The sequence below is a fragment of the Macaca thibetana genome, chromosome 7, assembly GCF_024542745.1.
Source record: "Macaca thibetana thibetana isolate TM-01 chromosome 7, ASM2454274v1, whole genome shotgun sequence".
Lineage (NCBI taxonomy): Eukaryota > Metazoa > Chordata > Mammalia > Primates > Cercopithecidae > Macaca > Macaca thibetana.
This window is the reverse complement of record NC_065584.1, coordinates 141,941,292-141,961,607: the sequence shown is the minus strand read 5'-3', so window position 1 is coordinate 141,961,607 and position 20,316 is coordinate 141,941,292. Positions and strand designations below refer to the sequence as shown.

Here is a 20,316-nt window from a genome sequence, read left to right as displayed (position 1 = left end):
AAAAAATCCAAGATCAAGGACTGAGACTCCAGACAAACTGGTCTTCTCTCAATTTTCCCTGGGGCGGACCCAGGTACCTCGACAATCCCACAGCACAGAAACCCAAATTCCAGAAGGGTAATTCTGCTCTCCTGCTAACTTTTCAACTGCCTTTACACAGAGATTCTTGCCATGTACTTGAAAAAAAAACAAAAACAAACAAAAAAAAAACGCTTTTTTTTTTTTGAGACGGAGTCTCACTCTGTCACCCAGGCTGGAGTGTAGTGGCGTGATCTTGGCTCACTGCAACCTCCACCTCCCAGGTTCAAGTGATTCTCCTGCCGCAGTCTTTCAAGTAGCTGGAATTACAAGTGTGTACCACCACACTAGCTAATTTTTGTATTTTGTTTGTTTGCTTTTGAGACAGAGTTTTACTCTGTTGCCACGCTGGAGTGCAGTGGCGCAATCTCGGCTCACTGCAGCTTCCGCCTCCTGGGTTCAACCAATTCTCCTGCCTCAGCCTCCTGCGCAGCTGGGACTACAGGCGTGTGCCACCATGCCCAACTAATTTTTGTATTTTCAGTAGAGACGGGGTTTCACCGTGTTGCCCAGGATGGTCTTGATCTCTTGACCTTGTGATCCGCCCACCTCAGCCCCACAAAGTGCTGGGATTACAGGCGTAAGCCACTGCACCCGTCCAATTTTTATATTTTTAGTAGAGACAAGGTTTCACCATCTTGACCAGATTGGTCTCAAATTCCTGATCTCAAGTGATCTGCCTGCTTTGGCCTCCCAAAGTGCTGGGATTACAAGCATGAGCCACCACACCTGGCCCACAAAATATTTTTTAACACACAAAACTTTAGTCTGCATTTGGAAATCATTCACTGTGGCAGAACAGTAAGTACTTTATGATCCCATTCATTCAAAGTTTGCAAAATCAAAGAAAGGTCTAGAAAGCTACGTGATGATGATGAATCTTACAGGTCTCTAAGGAGGGAACCTCGGGTAGGGTGGGGGCGCTAGAGATCAGGATGGACTTTTGTCATTTTATTTATACCTTTCTATCTTGCTTGTTCTTTGTTTTGTTTTGCTTCGTTTCAATGTAAGCTTTTTTAAAAGTAAGACAATACAACAACCATTGCTTCTCGCCCTTCTTCCCACACTTGGAAAGAGATGGATGCAAGGGGCTGTGATTCCTTGTACTTGCTTCTGGTAAACGTTTCCTCCTGAGTCCCTTACAGCTGGGTCCCAAAAGCACTGATGCTACCCTGACATTTGTGCTTAAGTTTGGGTAACTGAGCTGTTAAATAGTTTGCAGCAGAGTCACAAACTGGCATTGAGTTATCCCCAGTTTACCGGACATATAACCAGGAAGAGGAAAAGCTCTAATGAAACTCCCCAAATACCAGGAAACAAAAGCAAGATCTTTCAGTCACAGACTCCACGCAGTTCGTCAAAAACAAGCCAATTACGACACAGAGCTTTGGTGAAACGCATTTCCGCAAAGCAAAGGCTTTCAGAGGTGAACTGGCTTGCAGGAAAACTCAGGTGGCTGGACACAGAGGATCCTGCCCCTGGCCTGGGCAGGGAGATGAGGCCGCCACGGAGCGGGGAAAACACAAGCAATGCCAGGAACACTGAGGTCTGTAGAACACTCCTGAGCGGCCCAGGTCTCAAAGTTGTACACACAGAAAGAGATCAAGATACACTGAGTGAAAAATCATAAATTTCAAATTTTTGTTTTTTAAGATTGTGTGTTTGTGTATGTAAAACTTCTAGAAAGATGGAATCCAGATCTCTAACGACAGTTTCCTCAGGAAAATGAGAGTTCACTTTTTCCTTCATGTTCTTTTGTGGACTTTGAATGTTTTTTGGCAAAAAGAAAAAAGCATTATGTTTGAATTGATCATTTGTGTAAAAGTCAGGGTCTAAATAAAAGGGCCCCGGGAAGGGCACGGCCCCAGGACTCTACCCGCAGTGGAGATGGAGTCCTCTCCACGCCAGGGGAGGGGACTCCTGAGGCAGCCCAAGGAGCTGATGGGCCCTGACAGGAAAAGTGAAGAAGAACGTTACTGAAGAAAGAGGAGGGGGAAGACATTTGTTGTCAGGTGATTTTATTATATATAACATATAACATACATTGTAACATATATGTTATATAACATATTGTATATAATATAACATATATTACATTATATACAATATATAATATTTCCTTTAATCCTCACAGTGACCCTACTGTGTAACTAGTATGACTTCTCTTCTTCCAGGGTAACAGCCTGCGAGTGCCTGCCTATGTCTTTCCAAATTGGAGCTCTTTTTTCACCACAGTGCTACAGTCAGGAGAGCAACTGGAACTCACGTCTCCATGTGGTATCCCAGGGTCTCCAGTCACAGGGAAGCCAAGAGCCTGCCTTCAGGTCTCAGGGCCATTTGGAAGAGGCAGGCCCAGGGTGGGGGGCTCTTTCCACTTCCCCCACCCATCCCCAACCCCACACCTGCCTCACTGTCTCCCTTCCGTTCCTTTAGGAGCCAACCTCCTTCTTGTTTCAAGGTAATCACACGTGCTCTTCCCTCGATCTGCACTGCCGGGCTGAAATGTCGCTTCCTCAAGAATCAAGAATGCCTTCCCTGACCCTTCGGACCCCTGAGGTCTTCTCGGTCCACTCTCACAGCACTTCCCCACAACACTCACCACAGCTGCAGCCCAGCGACTGTTGGGATATGTCAGTATCCTTGTGTGGGGAAGGCCTGCTTCCCTATCAACTGAAATTCCAGCAAGTCCAGGGCCCAGTTTGTCTTCTTTTCCACCGTAATTCCCAGATCTAACAGTGACTGACATGCAATGGTCTCTCAATAACTATTTGCTGAATGAATAGGGAACTTTAGAAGTTGAGAGAGGTCTAAGAATTACTCAGGGTACATAAATATGGTCCAAATGAAGCGAATACCTGTTATTCTTCTTAGATGGAGGAATAGACAGTTGATGTTTACCCCAGTCACAACATGTACACCCAGAAAAGCTGCTAGGAGCAGTGATGTCTATCATTTTTATAAAATGTCAGCATGCTTTTGGTCAAAAACTGAACATAGGAAAAAAAGAAAAAAGCTGATATGCTGCGCAAGATGTTTGGGGCTAAATTTCTCTCCTCTTGTATCCTTTAAAATACCTCCCAATAAGAAAAGTATTACGTTTTAGGCAGAAGAGCATTATGATGATATTAAGAAACAGTCTCTTTTAGAGAAACATGTTGAGATACAGATGATGTATATTTATTTCCTTATATAGCATGGATGTAGATGAGGCAGGATTGGCCATGTATTGAGGTAGGTGGTGCTGGGGAAAGGGCCAGTGAGTCATTACACGATCCAGTCTCATTTTGTATGTTTGAAACTCTCCAAAATTAAGTTTTTTAAAACCTCCTTATAGCCGGGCACGGTGGCTCATACTTATAATCCCAGCACTTTGGGAAGCCAAGGCAGACAGATTGCTTGAGCCCAAGCATTTTGAGACCAGCCTGGGCAACATGGTAAAAATCCATCTCTGCAAAAAATGCAAAAATTAGCTGGATGTGGTGGTGTGTGCCTGTAGTCCCAGCTACTTGGGAGGCTAAGGTGGGAAGATTGCTTGAGCCCAGGAGGTTGAGGCTACAGTAAGCCATGATCACACCACTACACTCCAGCCTGGGCGACAGAGCAAGACCCTATCTCAAGAAAATTTAATTTAATTTAATTTAATTTAATTTAAAAATCAAAAGCCTCCTTATAATTCTACTTGGTATTAAAAAATCAAATTTTTAAAAATGTACTCTAGACCTATTAAAAGCCTCCTGGGCATGGAACAATACTAGATAAAATCTGCTTGAAAATAAAAGGCCTGGACGGGCACGGTGGCTCATGCCTATAATCCCAGCACTTTGGGAGGCCGAGGTGGGTGGATCACGAAATTAGGAGATCAAGACCATCCTGGCTAACACAGTGAAACCCCATCTCTACTAAAAATACAAAAAATTAGCCAGGCGTGGTGGCGGGCGTCTGTAGTCCCAGCTACTCTGGAGGCTGAGGCAGGAGAATGGCGTGAACCCGGGAGGCGGAGCTTGCAGTGAGCTGAGATCACACCACTGCACTCCAGCCTGGGCAACAGAGCGAGACTCTGTCTCAAAAAACAAAAGAAAAATAAAAGGCCAAATAAATGTGTAGAATAAAAAGAAAGTTATTACAAAGAAGGAAAATTGACTAAAAGGGCGTTCCATACTCTCAACACATACACAAAATCTCTGGATTAAGCTGTTCCCCGTGAGTGTTCACAGCTTAAAATCTACCCACACTATGGCTGACCTCCCTAAAGATACATCTGGCAGCCAGTGCCTTAGAAAGAAAGAGTAGCCACAGAAAACTAACTCAGCCTAAATTCCTCTCGTAAGGGATTTGCTGGCCATCAAAGAGTCTGGGTTAACAAGGCCAACGATATTGTCCAAATCTTAAATGAGAATATAGGATCCTACAATGCAACAAGCTCCACAAAGTCAGGGACTACATCTGCCTTTTTCACTGCTCTATCTCTGGTACCCAGCATAAACAGATGCTTCATAAGTACATTTTGAAGGGAAAAAGAAAGATGGAATATTTGGAGTATACTCATCCTTGACACTGAGGATTAATCTGTGCAAAACAAGAAAATCCCATGGTCAATCAGGGTTCTTAGGGGAAATAAGAGCGGAAACGCCACTGAACATACATCAAACTGACAATAGCAGACTAACACAGCCAGTCCCCCGCCCCGCCCCACCGGCCAGGATGGGCAGCTGGTCACACATCCTGGCTGCCAGTATGATTGAGAAGGGCCATAACGTGACTCGCGTGACTTCCAGACTGGAAGCCAAGTTATTTCCAAAACTTCTGACTTCAGACCTCTTTTCTCCAGCCAGAGGGCAGCAGCTAACCCAGGACTGCTGAGCACAGAGCCACTGGGTTCCCTGCCCATCTTGCAGGCAGAGGCTGGCACTTCAGGAATGTGCTCTGGCTTGTCCAACCTGTGTATCTATCTCAGCAAATTATTTGGCCCAGGTCATTACTCATACTTGACACTGTTCTGCTTTCTTGGACAAAAATAAACATCACCTCTGAGCCTGAAGGGCCTTTCCAGAGCCTGGGAAAGAAACAGGGAGAAATGGGCAGGCCCGTATTCTCAGAAAAACTGAAACCTTTGGCTTATCAAACACTTGGCCAGGCACAGTGGTGTATGCTCGTAGTCCCAGCTACTTGAGAGGCTGAGACAGGAGGAATACTCGAGCCCAGGTGTTCAAGGCAACCGTGTGCTATGATTGCACCTGGGAACAGCCACTGCGCTCCAACCTGGATGACATAGTGAGACCCTGTTTCTAAAAAATAAAACTAATTTAGTTAATTCTGACAATCTCAAAGACTGAATAGTGCTCACTTCCTAAGTAAACTCAGGAGAAAAGATCACTTTCCAAGCTTAAGATGAGAAGGAAAAGGAAAGCTTCTAGCCAAGCAGAAGTCCCAAAGAGAGTGGCATTTGTAATGACAGCACCCTGACAGGAGTGCTAGTGTACAGCTAGTGTCCAGCTTCGATGCAGACTAGTGTACAGCTAGTGTCCAGCTTCGATGCAGACAGTAGTTGCTTAGGCCTAATAACCCCAGTGGAAAAGGGAAGAATACATGGGAGAAAAAAAAAATCAGGAACTGCTTTTCTGGAACCCATGGGTATAGTACACACCTTAGGTAACCTTGACTGATACAATGTAAATATCCTAAACAGAGTTTCTCTGATAGGAGAAAGCATGCAAGTCAATATTCCCATGGCAACATGGCCCGTCACAGACCTGAGCGGGAATTGCCAATCCACTGTCTACTAGCTGTGTGCCCCAAGAAAGTTATTTTCTGTACTTTAAAGAGCTTCAGGGTCCTTAACAGTAAAATGGGGATCATACCACCAATTTCAGTGGGCAGTCTAAGGAATATACGGAATAAAATACACAAAACACCTAGTGGGCTGATAGCATACTAGTAGATACCGGAAGTTTCTAGTATCAGTGGTGTGAGTTTTTAGTATCTGGGTTCCTACTCAACTCTACATGTCTATCTGAATGAGTCTGTCTGTCTGTCCACCCTGTTCTTAGTCTTTTTGCTATTCTCATCACAGTTGTCAAATTGGCTTTGACAGCGCAATAGTCACCCCCAAACTGTCCTTGGTTTCTCTTCATGGGGAGTGAATCACAAAGTCTCAGAAGGTTAGAAAAAATGGAAAAGAGTTGTGTAGCCCAGTGGGTTTTCAGACCCTATTCCCAGCTCCTCCTCCGTGTCTGTCAAGGTTGTCAGGTGAAGAGATGGGGGCCTGCTGGAGGCAGCCAACATAGCCCTGATCTTATTTCAGTTCCACCTGCTGCACCCTGACCACTTTACCAAGAGCACTTCCACATTTACCAACGTGAATAAAGGAATGTGTGGAAAAACACTGGCTCTAGACTAACACTTCTATTTGCTAGAAGAAGCAATGAAGACCCCTAGAGATAACCTGACTGGCCCAACCACCACAGGGGTTCATGAGGAAGCCGGGACTCAAACCCTAGGTCTCTCCCCATCCTCCAGGGGCTGTTATCTCTGAGGGGCACGCAGAGTCCCTGGTGTGCTGTCACAAAGGGCAGCCCGGCCCCCACCTGAAGCTCTGAATCATGGCAGCACACTCGCTCACTTGGCAACAACCCGCGAGGTTGTATAAACAGTCACACCAAGGACGAAAACTCAGCAGGCTTATTCATCCAAGGCTTTTAAAGGAAAGAAGACTATAAAACCTACTGGCAAAGACTTCCTCCTTTTCAACATTTTATTGGGTTATGAAAATTCCCAACTCTACATCCATACCCTTGCATCTGCTCTCTCTCACTCAGCATTCTCAAAGGTCTAGAGAGAAAACAGCTTCTTTAAAAACAACAGGTCACTGAAGGACACCTCCAAAGTGGGGATGTCAATAGCTATTTAAAACAGTATCTGCCTCAAGCTATTTTATCTATTCGCACAGGACTTTACCATCATAAAGACTCAGAAGCAACTCAAATCAGATTCCCTAAAATTCAACTCTGCAGTGAGGCCCTGATTCAATATGCTAAGTCTGCAACAGCTGGTGTGGGTTCTGTCTCTGTGTGTACGTGTGTGTGTCCCTGCATATACACATAGGAATCTGTTGCGCATGACTATGGAGAAGAATATGGATACATAAATTCAGAGTTTTTTGAAAACAATAGGTACTTAATTTCAAAACTATTTATTACCAATTTTAATTTCAATGTTTGGCATGTTTATAAACATTATGTTCTACATTTATCAATTTCTCAACATGTAATTTGTGCCCATAAACTAATCAGCACCCTCCCATATTATTAATGATTTTTAATGTTCAATATTCGAATAAAAGCCCATGGCTAATTCATGTGAGTTGTTAATATCATTCAAGGTGATTTCCTCAAAGAACCTAGTTATGGGTTGAATAGCGTCCCCCAAAAAGATATGCTGGAGTCCTAACCCCCAGTACCCAGGAATTTGATCTTATATGGAGAGCAGGGCAAGTTAAGATAAAGCCATTAGACTGGGCCCTATTGATGTCCCTATAAAAAGGGGAAAATCTGGACACAGAAACATGAAAATGTCATGTGAAGATTGGAGTGATAATGCCACAAGGCAAGGATCACCAAGAGCTACCAGCAACTGGAAGAGGCAAAGAAGAACTCTCCCCCTAGAGCCTTCAGAGGGGGCACCACCAGCACCCTGATCCCAGACGTCCGAACTCCAGAACTGTGACAGAATACATTCGGTTACTGAAGCCATCTCGTTTTTCATGCTTTGTTGTGGCAGCCCTAGGAAGCTAATATAAAACTCAACCATCATAACCAACAAGCATTCATTAAGCACCGACTATGTGCAAGGCAGAGACCTAGGTTTTGGGAAGAGAGAATAAAAAGACTCAACCTAATTTCTCTGTGTGTATGTGCCTACATATACGTTATACACAAATTTTGCAAAAAATATATATGTATGCCTATATGGAGTTCTTAGCAGTACATGGCTAGGTGCCAAATGAAAGGGGCAGCCTGGGTGTCCTGTAGGTTAAGGGAAGAGTGACCACAGCACATGGAAGTCAGGGAAGTTACCAGAAGGGAAGTGGGCCTTTAGCTGAGCCTTGAAGGACAGGGAAGACTTGGATAAACTGAGACATGGCAGGGAAGGGACTCCAAGCATGGCTAGGGCCTCAGCAAGGGTTAAGAGGAGGGAAGAGATGCTCTGTGTATAGAAAATAAAGTCAGGAAGGAGGAGAGGCAGGACAGGCAGCTTCAGGCAGGAGAATAACTCCAGAAGGTCTAAGGGGGTAAAAACAAAGACCCAGGGCCACTGGGTTTGGCATTCAAAGGGAAGAGATTCAGCGTTTAGTCATTATCTCTTTAATCCATATGACAAACCAGACACTGTGGTGGGTATTTTGCATATATTAGCTCATTTACTCTTTGAAACCAGGCATCGTTGTGTCTACTTTAAGGATGAGGAAGCTGTGCATTTGGGAGCTCATCTGTGGTCAGCAGAAAGCAGTCTCGGGGCAGGTGATGTCTCCTGAAGGACTAAAAGGAACAGGCAGCCAGGGGATCTGCCTTAGGGTTAGGAAACCTCCAAATACACCCCCACAAACCCTTGACTCCATCAGAAGGTGCTGACCCTGTTGTAATTGCATCCGACAGCCTCCAAACACACCTTTGTGGAAATGGGCAAAATACGCCATCCACAACACATCTACATGGGGAGTAATTCCTCTCTCCAATGACTGGAGAACAGCAGATGGAAGAATGGCCCAAATGGCAGCAGCCTCTATGCATGGCCAGCTGTCCCATGACACTGTGGCATCCCTGCAATATTAAACACCTCCCACAACAGTGTGAAAGTCTGAGGAAGGCCCAGGCTGCCCTCGTCATTTGCAGCTCTAACAGGACCCTGGAAATCCTTGAGAAGTCTCACTTCAACAGAAGTCAATCGGGCCACTTACAACTTTCTATTCACATATCTGAGCCAGCTCCAATCCCCTGGCCTTTGCACACAGACGATCCCTCTTCAAAGGAACCACAGTCATGTGACCACGTAGGGTCATCTAGAGTTGTGGCATCTTGCAATTCCATGGGTTCCAAGGAGGGGAAGCCATGTTGAAACCACATCCAAGGAAGTGGCCCCTACAGAGTCTCCTCGCCGGTGCATGGCCCTGGCCCTCAGTGACTCATGCCAGGAACCTGGCCAGGACATGGTAATGAAATCACTCAGAGCAACCTCCCAGTTACCCCTAGAAACTTCAAGGGCAGACACCACCCAAGGACTTCATCCCTAGGGAAACAACAGCCCCACCCTCCTCCCCTCTACCCCAGTTCTTCTGCAATGAGTCACCAATGTGTCACACACAGGCACTTAGACTGCACGCCTGGTCCACCTGGTGTAAGAAGTATCCTGGTGCATACGCTATCCCAGCAGTGCCTGTCCTGTGCTCCTCAGGGCCTTGGAGTTCTCAAGCATCCACAGGAGGGTTTCCGGGGGCTGAGGGGTAAAGGGAGACTGGGAGGACTTGGGCCCCCATTAGCACCACTTTTGCTTGGTTTGCATATAAGGGTTCAGTAAAACATTTTGATTTTTTTTCAAAGAGGGTCCTATTGACAAGTGTGAAAAGCACTATTCAAGACAAACAGGCAAACTGGCACACAATTTGTTGACTCCACTCAACACCGCTAAACACACAAGGCTCCTTCCGTGGCATTACTTGATTCTTCTTCAGTGGTTACAGACCCTCCAGGGTCCTCCAGCACCTAATACCCCAGTTTTGGCACCCAGAAAACTTTCTCAAACATCTCCCAAGGCACGAAGCTTGGGTCTAACTCCAAAAGACTATATTCCCCAGTTCCTCTACCATCTGTACCAACAGGCACAGCCACCAGGCCCTTGTCCTGTCCCTCACTCCAACTTAGGCCACTTCTTCAAAAAGTGTTCTAAGCAGCTCTGAGCACCTGGACACAGCCCAGGCCCATGTCTTGGACCAAATCATCAGCTCTAAAAGGGACAGGCAGGGAGAGGAGCAGTGAGGACAGAAGAGGACACTGCCTAGTGACAGATGGCCCCACTCAGTCCTGTTCATCAGCAGGTGTGCAGTGGCTGAAGCCTGACCACTTCCACTCTCTGCTTAGGACTTTTACTCCCAAACTTTGTCTTTGGAGAATGTTTGAAGCTACACAGAAGCTGAAAGAGCCACTCAGCTACATAACCATAGTACCATTATCACAAGAAAATTAACATTTATTTAATAATACGTAATATATAGTGCATATACAAAATTGTATAGCCATCCCAGCATATCTTCTATAGGATTTTTTTTTTTTTTTGCCAAGATCTAATCCAGATTCACTCATTACATTTAATGTTAAGTCTCTTTAGTCTGCTATCTGCAACAAATTCTCATCTTTTTTAAAAATAACATTGAATTTATTGAGGGATTCAGGCCAATTGTTTAGTAGAATGTCCCACATTCTGGTTTTCTGTTTCCTTATTATTAGTTAAACAAGTTTGGCATGAATATTACGTATGTGATGTTGTGCACCTCTTAGCTGAATCACCTCAGAAGTCATGTAACATCAGCTCATCCCACTATTGGTGAAGTTAGGTTGAATCACTCAGTTGAAATGCTGGTTGCCTGCCTACTCCACTGTGAAGGTACTGTCCCTTTAGAATCAGTAATCCATTGGGGTGATACTTTGAGAGTAACCTACAATAATCTTTCACCAACTTATTTTTGCATCTATTGATGAGTATACCTGGAGGTTACAAAACAGAGATTTTCTAAACTGATTAGCTAGTGTTCTATTTTAAAAAGGAGGCTTCCCTTTTTTATCCTCTCATCTTGCGCCTCTACTCCTCTTCTCCAATTATTACTATAAACATAAGGATTTTTAAAAATATCCATTGTGTTATAACCCACGACTGTCATCATTCTGTTTGATGCTCCAGTTGTTCCCATTTTTGGCCAGTAAAAGCCCGTTCAAACTGGCTGCTCGTCCTTTACTAGGATACTAGGACCCCATTTGTCTCTGAGTGGCACTTTATTTTCCAGAGGTCCCATATCCCCCTCATCTTTTCCCTGCTGCAACCCAGAACTAGCTGTTTTTCTGGATCTTTTTAGTGGAACTCATCCACTCTTTGTAGGCAGATCAGCAATTTTACTTCTTCTCACTTTCTCTAGTCAGAACTTCATTTTCCTTTCTCCCTACTTCCTTTCCCTGGCATTCATCAGTTGCATCAGCACAGGCAGCTCTCTGTCCTTGGTAGAAAGTGGGGAGGAGACGACAAGGACAGACAGAGGCCTACGGTAAACTTAGGGACAGTATCAAACATTTCGCCATCAATGAGAAGCTTTCTTTTTTATAGTTGACCACATTCATGATTAACCCCAAAGCAAGGCTTGTATTTCAAGAGGTCACTATGTCGTGACTCCATTTATGACATTTATATCATATCATTTTATTTTATTTTATAATCATATAAAACACACGCACAAGAAAAAGTACTGCCTACTTCCTAGCACCCCATCTTCTTCTTTTACTTTGTCTCCATCAGCACTTACCAGCTCCTAACCTCTATAAAGTGTACTTCATTATTTTGTTTACTTTCATTCTTGTCCCACTAGAATGTAAGTTCCATGGATGACAGATTTGGTTGACTGCTTTGTTCACTACTATACTCCTACTGTCTAGAACAGTGCCTGGAATGCAGTAGGTGCCCCATAATTATGAATGAGTAAAATGGGTTGGCCAGGACCACAGGCCTAGAGGTCAGCAGGACCTCCTCTTTATCCTTCAAGCCTCCTACTTCACGGTCACCTCCTAAGCAGTCAGTTATTTCCTTCTCTGTGTTCCCAGATTCCGTCTTACAGGGATGGATCCTAACACCTGAAATATCGCATCATCCTTGTCTCACCCAGAAAACGGCAAATTCCTCCAAGGCAAGGACATACTTATCTTCTTGGCCTCAGGACTTAGCACAGGAGCTGGCACAAAAATGTTTGCGGAATGCCTCCTACCCCCAGCCAAGAAAGTGCCCTTTCCCCGCACCATGCTGCCTGCCAGGCCTTCCTCTCTTCTGCGGGAGCAGGGCCCCCGGCTGCTGCTCCAAGCTGCTGAGAAAGGCTCCAGCCCCGCCAGCTGCTCACAATAGGCCCTTTGATGCAACTGGATTGGGCTGTTTCAGAAAAACCCACATTCCCTGCCATAGCACCTGTCACTAAGGCCAGTGTCCCTGCAGCTTCAAGGCAACACAAAGCCACAGTGTTCACCAAGAAACAAGAGCAGGGCACGTCGCTGGCAGAGCCAGCTGGGGAGAGCTCTCTGTCTTCTGGGAAGACGGGAGATGAGGTGGGAAGGTTGAGGGGGTCTTCTCCTCAACAGGGGCGCAAACACTCAGCCTCTGGAAATGGCCTGGTTAGGAGATGGGAGAGTGGGTTAAGGGTAGAGACTGGAACTTTTTGGGGCTTTGCCTCAGAGATACCTTACCTGCTCCTTTCTCTCAATCTTCTTTTCACTTTGCTCAGGAACTGGACTCTCAGGAGGTACGGTCAGCCGTAGTCTACAAACATTTGCCTAGAAGAGAGGGAAAGGAGAGGCCAGTTAGGAGTCAGCATTTGGGGCAGAAAGAGCCAGATGACCTTGGGCTTCTCACAGCCTGTTTCCCCTACTTCCAATGGGGATCACTGCCCTGATCATACAGGAGCCATACAGGAGATAAGGCCAGCCTTATCTTCACAGTACCAGGCCAGCTTGGTACAGCACAGGGAACCACCACCCTGGGGCTCAAAGAAGGAAACTACCACATCACTTGATCCATTTCAAACATTTCTTTACCAATGGCTCAGGTTCCATAACAATATGTATAGAATGATCTCATTTCACAAGTATAGGCAAAAATATAGCTAGAGGGACAGAAGCCAAAATATGTACAGTGGATATGTCTATTGGGATGGGAGGGTGCTTTCTACTTGCCTATATACTTAATTTTTCTATAATATACATGTACATGTTTAATCACAACTTTTTTTCAAAAAAGTCCACATACCCATGTTCATAGCAGCATTATTCACAATAGCCAAAAGGTGGGAGCAACCCAAATGTCTGTTGACAGATGAATGGATAAACAAAATATGATTTATACATACAATAGAATATTACCCAATATTAAAAAGGAAGGAAATTCTGACACATGCTACAACATGGATAAACCTTGAAGACACTTTGCTAAGTGAGATAAGCCAGTGGCAAAAAGACAAATACTGTATGATTCTACTTAGATGAGATACCAGGAGTAATCAAAATCATACAGACAGAAAGTGGAACCGTGGTGGCCAGCAGGTAAATATACAGGGAAAGTTAGTATTTAAAGGGCATGGAATCCCAGTTTGGGAAGATGAAAAAAATCCTAGAGATAGATGGTGGTGCCATTTGCACAACAGTGTGGATGCACTTAATGCTACTGAACCATACACTTAAAAAGGGTCAAAATGGTAAATCTCACAAGTACGTTGCTACAATTAAAAATTTTAAAAAAGCTGTCCCTGTTTGCTTAATACAGACTAAAAATAAGACAGTTAGCTGGAAAGGCATAGGAGAAGAAAATGTAATGCTTACGAGTTGGTAAGACATCTGACTCCTTAATTAGCTATACCAGCATGAACATTTGTCACTAGTCACTGAGATCCTCATGTCAGTTTATTAAAGGTTGCCAACAAAGTTCACAGAAATATTGCATAAAGGTTCCTAAATGATTTTTTAAAGTCTAAGTTGTACCATTTCTGTTAAAAATAAAAAAGCATTACACCATTCAGTGAGAGAAGCTACAACTTGTGTGATTTATCATATTCTGTTGACAAAGGGTGACTAGGAGCAAAGTCATATTCCTACTCAACAGCGCGAAAAATGGACTACTATAATCTGTAGTACAAGGGGACAATAACAGTAATAATAGTAATAGCTAACCATGTATAGGAAGCTTCTAAGTGCTTTACAGGTATTTATTCATTTAACCCTCACCACAAACCTATGGTAATAGATTCTATTACCTGCCCCATTTTGCAGATAAGTAAGCTAAGCCTCTGAAGGGTTACATGGCTGGGAAATGGCAGAACTGAGATTTGAACCCAGGCAGTCTCTGGGTTCAAATTAGTTCATTCTTAGCTCTTATACTCATGGCCCCCATCACATGCCTGAAATGCCATATGGGCTCGATTCATGGGAGTGCTGTTTGCGCCCTAGTATGGATTGAATTGCATCCCCCTAAAATTCATCCATTAAAGTTCTAACCACTTTCCTGGCATCTCAGAATGTGACCTTATTTGGAGACAGGGTCTTTATAGAGGTAATCAAGTAAAAATGAGATCATAAGCATGGCCCTAAATCAAAATGACTGGTGTCCTTATAAGAGTGCAAAATCTGGGGACAGATACACATACAGGGTGAACGTCATATAAACATTAAGACGACCTGTCAACAGCCAAGGAGAAGGGCCTGGAATAGATAGTTCCTTCGTAGACCTCAGAAGAAACCAACCTTGCCAATACCTTAATTTTGGGCCACTAACCTCCAGAACCGTGAGACAAGAAATTTCTGTTGTTTAAGCCACTGGCGTTGTGGTAGTTTTCACAGCAGCCCTAGCAAACAAACCCTTTCCACCCCCGCCCCAGTCTGGTTGGCAGGGTGACAGATCTGCACTGGTCCACAGGGTGGCCTCTGAGCAAAACTAACCTGCAGCCTAGAAGCCCAGAGCTACAGGGAACGTCAAACACCTCTTGAGTTCAACCTGCCCACCTGTGAAGAAACCCAGCACCCAAAAATGTACCTGACAGGTGGCACCAGCCTGTTCATATTCCATGAACAGGTTAGGGATCCCAGGTTTGGGACCCATGTTAGCACTTCCACATATACTACTGCCGCCCTCCAAGGCATTGCACTTTGCTACCAGGCACCTCTAACTTCCTGATCTGAGCTTACACCAGAATTTCTACCTAATGGACCCAGGGTTGTCCTTGGACTGCAAAATAATTCCCCTTTCTCTAGACAGTCCTCCTGTCCCTTGAACCTCCTTTCTTCTGGACGAAACAACCCCAGTTCTTTAAATCACATGACTTGGTTTCAAGATCCCTCTCCATCCTCATCCTCCTCTTGGCAAGCATCATCCCCCAGGAGACCCCGGAATCAGATGTGGCCTGACCCCCACGGTTATCATTGCCTCTTGTGCGGCCAACTTTGCAAGCAACCTTCAAAGCTCACCGTCAGTCATGTTGGCCAAAAAGAAACCAAGCCATACTACCAGGTAGCTCTCTTTCCTGATGGGCAACAACACTGATGGGAATCTTTAATCTCTCCAGAGAAAGGCAACCCTCTGGCTCCAGGCCCCTCAGACTGGTTTCAACCATTTGCACAAGCATCAAAGTGTAACTCAGACCATATAGACAGTCCAAACCTGTGGTGCTCAACAATCTCCTGTTAGGCTGGGTCTAGTCCATGCATAATTCTGCAAGGAAAAGGAAGTCCTTTTCTCCTGCACCACATCCCATACACACACACACACACACACGAGTGTGCACACATGTACATATATCCTATGCGCGCGCACACACACACACAGGCACCAACATCTACTATCTGTGTGTCTATGGGAAAGTTACTTAATCTCTCTGAATCTCAAGAGTAAAATGGGATAAAAGGAGAGTGTCACATAGTAAGCCTCTATGAATATTAGATATTTTTATTTTGATTTGGTTATTTATTTATTCTGAGACTGGGCCTTGCTCTGTTGCCCAGGCTGGAGTGCAGTGGTGCAGTCATAGCACTGCAGCCTCAGTTTCCTGGGCTCAAGTGATTCTCCAACCTCAGCCCCACAAATAGCTGGGACCACAGGCAAGCATCACCATGCCTGGCTAATTTTTTATTTTGGTAGACAAAGAGTCTTACTATGTTGCCCACGTGGGTCTCAGACTCCTGGGCTCAAGCAATCCTCCTGTCTCGGCCTCCAAATGTGTTGGGATTACAGGCATGAGCCACTGCACACAGCCAGATATTTTTACTATTATCTAGATGTTATCATCACACTATATGCTTCAAAATGAAACAGACCTGCTTAGCCTCACAGCCCTGTTTCCATGAAAATAACAATTTGGTCAATGAATCAGAGACATTAACACTGTAAGTGATGACTTTCGGTTGGTTGATTATTTTAGAGGGGTAGTCCTTAACGGTCATAATTTTCAGAAAGGGGACCCCACGGGTCCAATCACTCCAAAGTGAGATGGTCCCTCCCCTGGCTTGAGCCCATTCTTCATCTGCCCATCTATATTCCTCAACATGCTTCCTATGATGGGCTGGGCAACCCTTATATGAAGCTCTCACACTGAGCAATACCCCGAGGTATACAAAGCCACAAGGTAAACAGAATGCATAAAATAAAATGAACTTGTAAAATAAAACACACGACTTCAAAGACACTTGGCAGTTGCAGCAGGTGCTTGAGGATACTGCAGCACCCTGTTTAAAGTTTACTCTTGTCAACAGAGGTGCTTTATCAAAATATTAAGGAGCACAGCGGGTTTTTTTTCTTTTTTTTTTTTTTTTTTTTTTTGAGACGGAGTCTCGCTCTGTCGCCCAGGCTGGAGTGCAGTGGCGCTATCTCAGCTCACTGCAAGCTCCGCCTCCCGGGTTTACGCCATTCTCCCGCCTCAGCCTCCCGAGTAGCTGGGACTACAGGCGCCCGCCACCTCGCCCGGCTAATTTTTTTGTATTTTTAGTAGAGACGGGGTTTCATTGTGTTAGCCAGGATGGTCTCGATCTCCTGACCTCGTGATCCGCCCGTCTCGGCCTCCCAAAGTGCTGGGATTACAGGCTTGAGCCACCGCGCCTGGCCGGGTTTTTCTTTAATAAATACTGACCCACTGACGGACTGGCTGTTCAGGAGCAATTTAAACCCAGCTTAGAACAGGATCACACATATTCCTTACAAGACAGCCAAATGTATGGTCATGGGGAAAAAAGAAAGTTGCAGAACAAAACATTAAGAATAATCCTATTTTTATTTTTTAAATATTCCCTGATAACTTGTGTAGATGTAGGGGGAGAATATTCTTAAGGAAACACATTTCTGTGTTGGTGGCAACAATGTTAAGTATATGTAAGTTTTTAATTAAAATATTAATAGTAATAGTAATAATAAAGACTGGGAGAAAATATGTCAGAAAGAGACAGATCCAGAAAGAGACTAATCCTTCCACAGGACTGCTTCAGGAGCAGCAAGAGGCACATTCTAAAGGTCTAAAAGGTAGGCTGAATCCCTAACAGAAGCACTAAGGACAGTAACCCCTGAACCACCCATAAAGTTGACTGAGTACAATCTACCTCCCTCCATTCATTCACTTTCAGCAATCTCCCCATGGGAAAATCTTCCCCTGAGTAACATCAAGGCAACATTTCTTACCTCCGAGCATTTTACGAGGCTGATCTCCATGGTCTCCTGAAACTCATATACACAATCTCCAGAGCTGCCCCAGGCTTGGCAGTGCCTGAAGGGCAGGTAGGGCACTTTATTCCCAGGGGTTCCCAAAGCAGCTGGTTCAGGGCTTGTGTTATGAACAATGTAAAGAACTGCATCCTACCCTGAACACCACTGCTACCTGACCAGCTGTCCCTGGGGGCAAGGGTCTCTTCCAGGGAATCAAAGCAGGAAGCTGGACTCAGCGTACTTTATTACTCAGTTAATGAGCACCCACTACTTGCAAAATACTTTTTAGGGACTATGAGGGTACCACGATGGCAAAAAAAATAGCTGTGCCCCCAAGGAGTACATAATCTAGAAATATACCCCAACAAGGCAATCAAGAACACTTGGAATAACCAATACAAGGTGTATGGAGACAGGATAGCTTTGTGGTTAAAGCACAGTGAAAATGCACTTCCTGGCTTCCAATATTGGTTCTGACACCTACTAGCTTTGAGACCTTTGGAAAGCCACTTAGTCTTCAGTACTTCCATTACCCTAGTTGTAAAACAGAGCTAACAATACTGCACCTTCTTAGGAAAGCTGTGAGGATTAAATTAGCTAATGTGTGTAAAGAGCTTAGGACAATTTCTGGCACGCATTAAGCACTCTGTCAGCATTGTTTATTATCACAGGAATATAGGAAGAAGAACACTAATCTTAACGGGAGGTGGGAGTACATGGGAAAGTCCCTCGGGATACCATTTGAGCTGGGTATAGAAGGACAGGAAGAACTTCTCAGGTCAGTGAGGTTTGGAGAACCCACCATCATAACAACAACAGCTATCAGGCAAAGCGTTCCAGTCTGTGCCAAGGGCACAGAAGCTGGCAAGTTCCAAGAATAAGAACCTAAGCCTGGGTAGGACAGGAAAATGAACAAATAGGTAGGGGCTGAGCTATCAATCTACAAATGCATGATAGAGAAGCACTGGCTCTAGTCAGAAGACAATAAGGAGCCATTCAAACCTTTGGAGGAAGAGATTAACATTCAAATCTGAGTTCATTCAATAATCCAACTGGTCATTTTCAGTGCCTCCTGTGTTCCATGCACTACAACATGGATGGAAGGGAAAACACAGGGGGAGTGATCAAGCAAGCTTTGTACCATCACTACTTTTATAGCCCCTACCGTGCTTAGCATAGTATCAACACATGATGGGCACTCGCTCAGCATTGAGTTTTGTAATTTTTTTAGGTTGAACGAAAACAAAGTAAGAATATAGCTGAAACTCCCTGGAGTGCCTTGCACTTTCTTGAAACCAACCCCCCTGGGAGGGATAGCAAGGGAGGGACAGGTAGCATTCAGGTTTCCTCCACAAGAAAAAGCACAACAAAACCCTTTTTGGCAACTCAGGGCCTCTGGGGGCGCTCCATCAGTGCCCCAGAGACATGGGTCCCCTTGGGCCTTGTTTCTGACCCTTTTGTGGAGAACGGATGGCCTGGGTCTTACTTAGGGGGTACTCTGCAGATCCAGTATCATCATGCTCTCAACTTCGGGCACCTGGGTTCACCGAGGGGAAAAATATCCATCTCAAATAAAAAGGGGGTGGAGAAGATGACTCAGGGAGGTGACAGGGGTTTGCTAAACAGTTTACAGAGATGGATTTCCCTGAGGAAATTAGCCGAGTGTATTTACATTTCTCTCAGGCCTGTTCCACTTTGTGACTGTGGGTCCCTGCCCAGCTCCCCTTAATGACAAAAGATGGGGCCCTTGTAAGTGCGGCTGCGGGGAACAGACCCCAGACTCTCTGCTCAGCACAAGTAGCAAATCCCAGGAGCCTGCAGCAGGCTGCATGCAGAACGGAACATGCTCCATCTAGATTAGACCTCTTGGCTCTGCTGTGGCCCTGAACTTGCAGCCCAGTTATCTACATCGGGGTGGGGCGAACTTTTTCTGTAGAGAGCCAGACAGTAAATATTTAGGTTTTGCAGGCCCCTGTAAAAACCATTCTTAGCTCAGAGGCATACAAAACATTCCTGCTCTCTGTGGCTGCATTCTGTATCAGGCACACAATGTGCCCCAAACGCCAAGATCTAGAGAGAAAACACAGGTGGATGAAGGCACACAAAGATACCAGTGTGACTTGGGAGTGTGAGGACTCCCCCGCCCTGCCCCACCACCACCCTGCCCTTCATCCCACAAGGCCCAAGGGTCCTTTCTGCAACACTGTCCCAGGAGTGTCTGCATTTCCAAGAAAGCTATAGAAGAGAGTAATGCTTAAAGAAATATTCTTAGCTTGCTGCATATTAGAATCGCCTGGGAAGCTTCCTAGCTTTTCCGTACTTCCAGAGGTTCCCAGTTAATTGGTTTGGGATGAGGCCTTGACATGGTTATTTTAAGCCTGCCAGTGATTCTGTGTATAACCGGTTGAGAACCACTGACTGAATCAAAGGGATGAAGCTCCAACTGTGCAGCAGGATGGGGCAACTCGAATATTTGGAGGACTTCCCAGAACTGTCAAACTCCTCACCTGGGCCAGTATTCCCACGTATTTGTCACCCGTTTCCTGCCCAGGTGGGTCAGAGGTGATGGGATGGCTTTAACCCAAAGCTTCTCTTCCTGTTTTTCCATTTGCCCATTCAATGTTAACCGTGGCTCCTGCAGGACCTGGTGAGATTTCTGTTTTTAAGTGCCTATTCCACCAGGTCTGGGGAGGGGTGGTTCCTAAGCCCTGTCTTCCAGTAGGCAATCATAGGTGACACAAGTAATGGTGGCATGCACAGGCCTCT

General features: G+C 45.0%; 1 protein-coding gene across 2 annotated transcripts in view; it reads right to left on the bottom strand.

Moving 5' to 3' along the window:
• Positions 1-20,316, bottom strand: part of MYZAP (myocardial zonula adherens protein) — a 324,346-nt gene that overhangs the window by 69,609 nt on the left and 234,421 nt on the right. For both annotated transcript variants that reach the window (XM_050796831.1, XM_050796830.1), the window contains one exon: positions 12,564-12,650. In XM_050796831.1, coding sequence (XP_050652788.1) covers positions 12,564-12,650 — 87 coding nt within the window. The remainder of the gene's footprint in view (positions 1-12,563; positions 12,651-20,316) is intronic.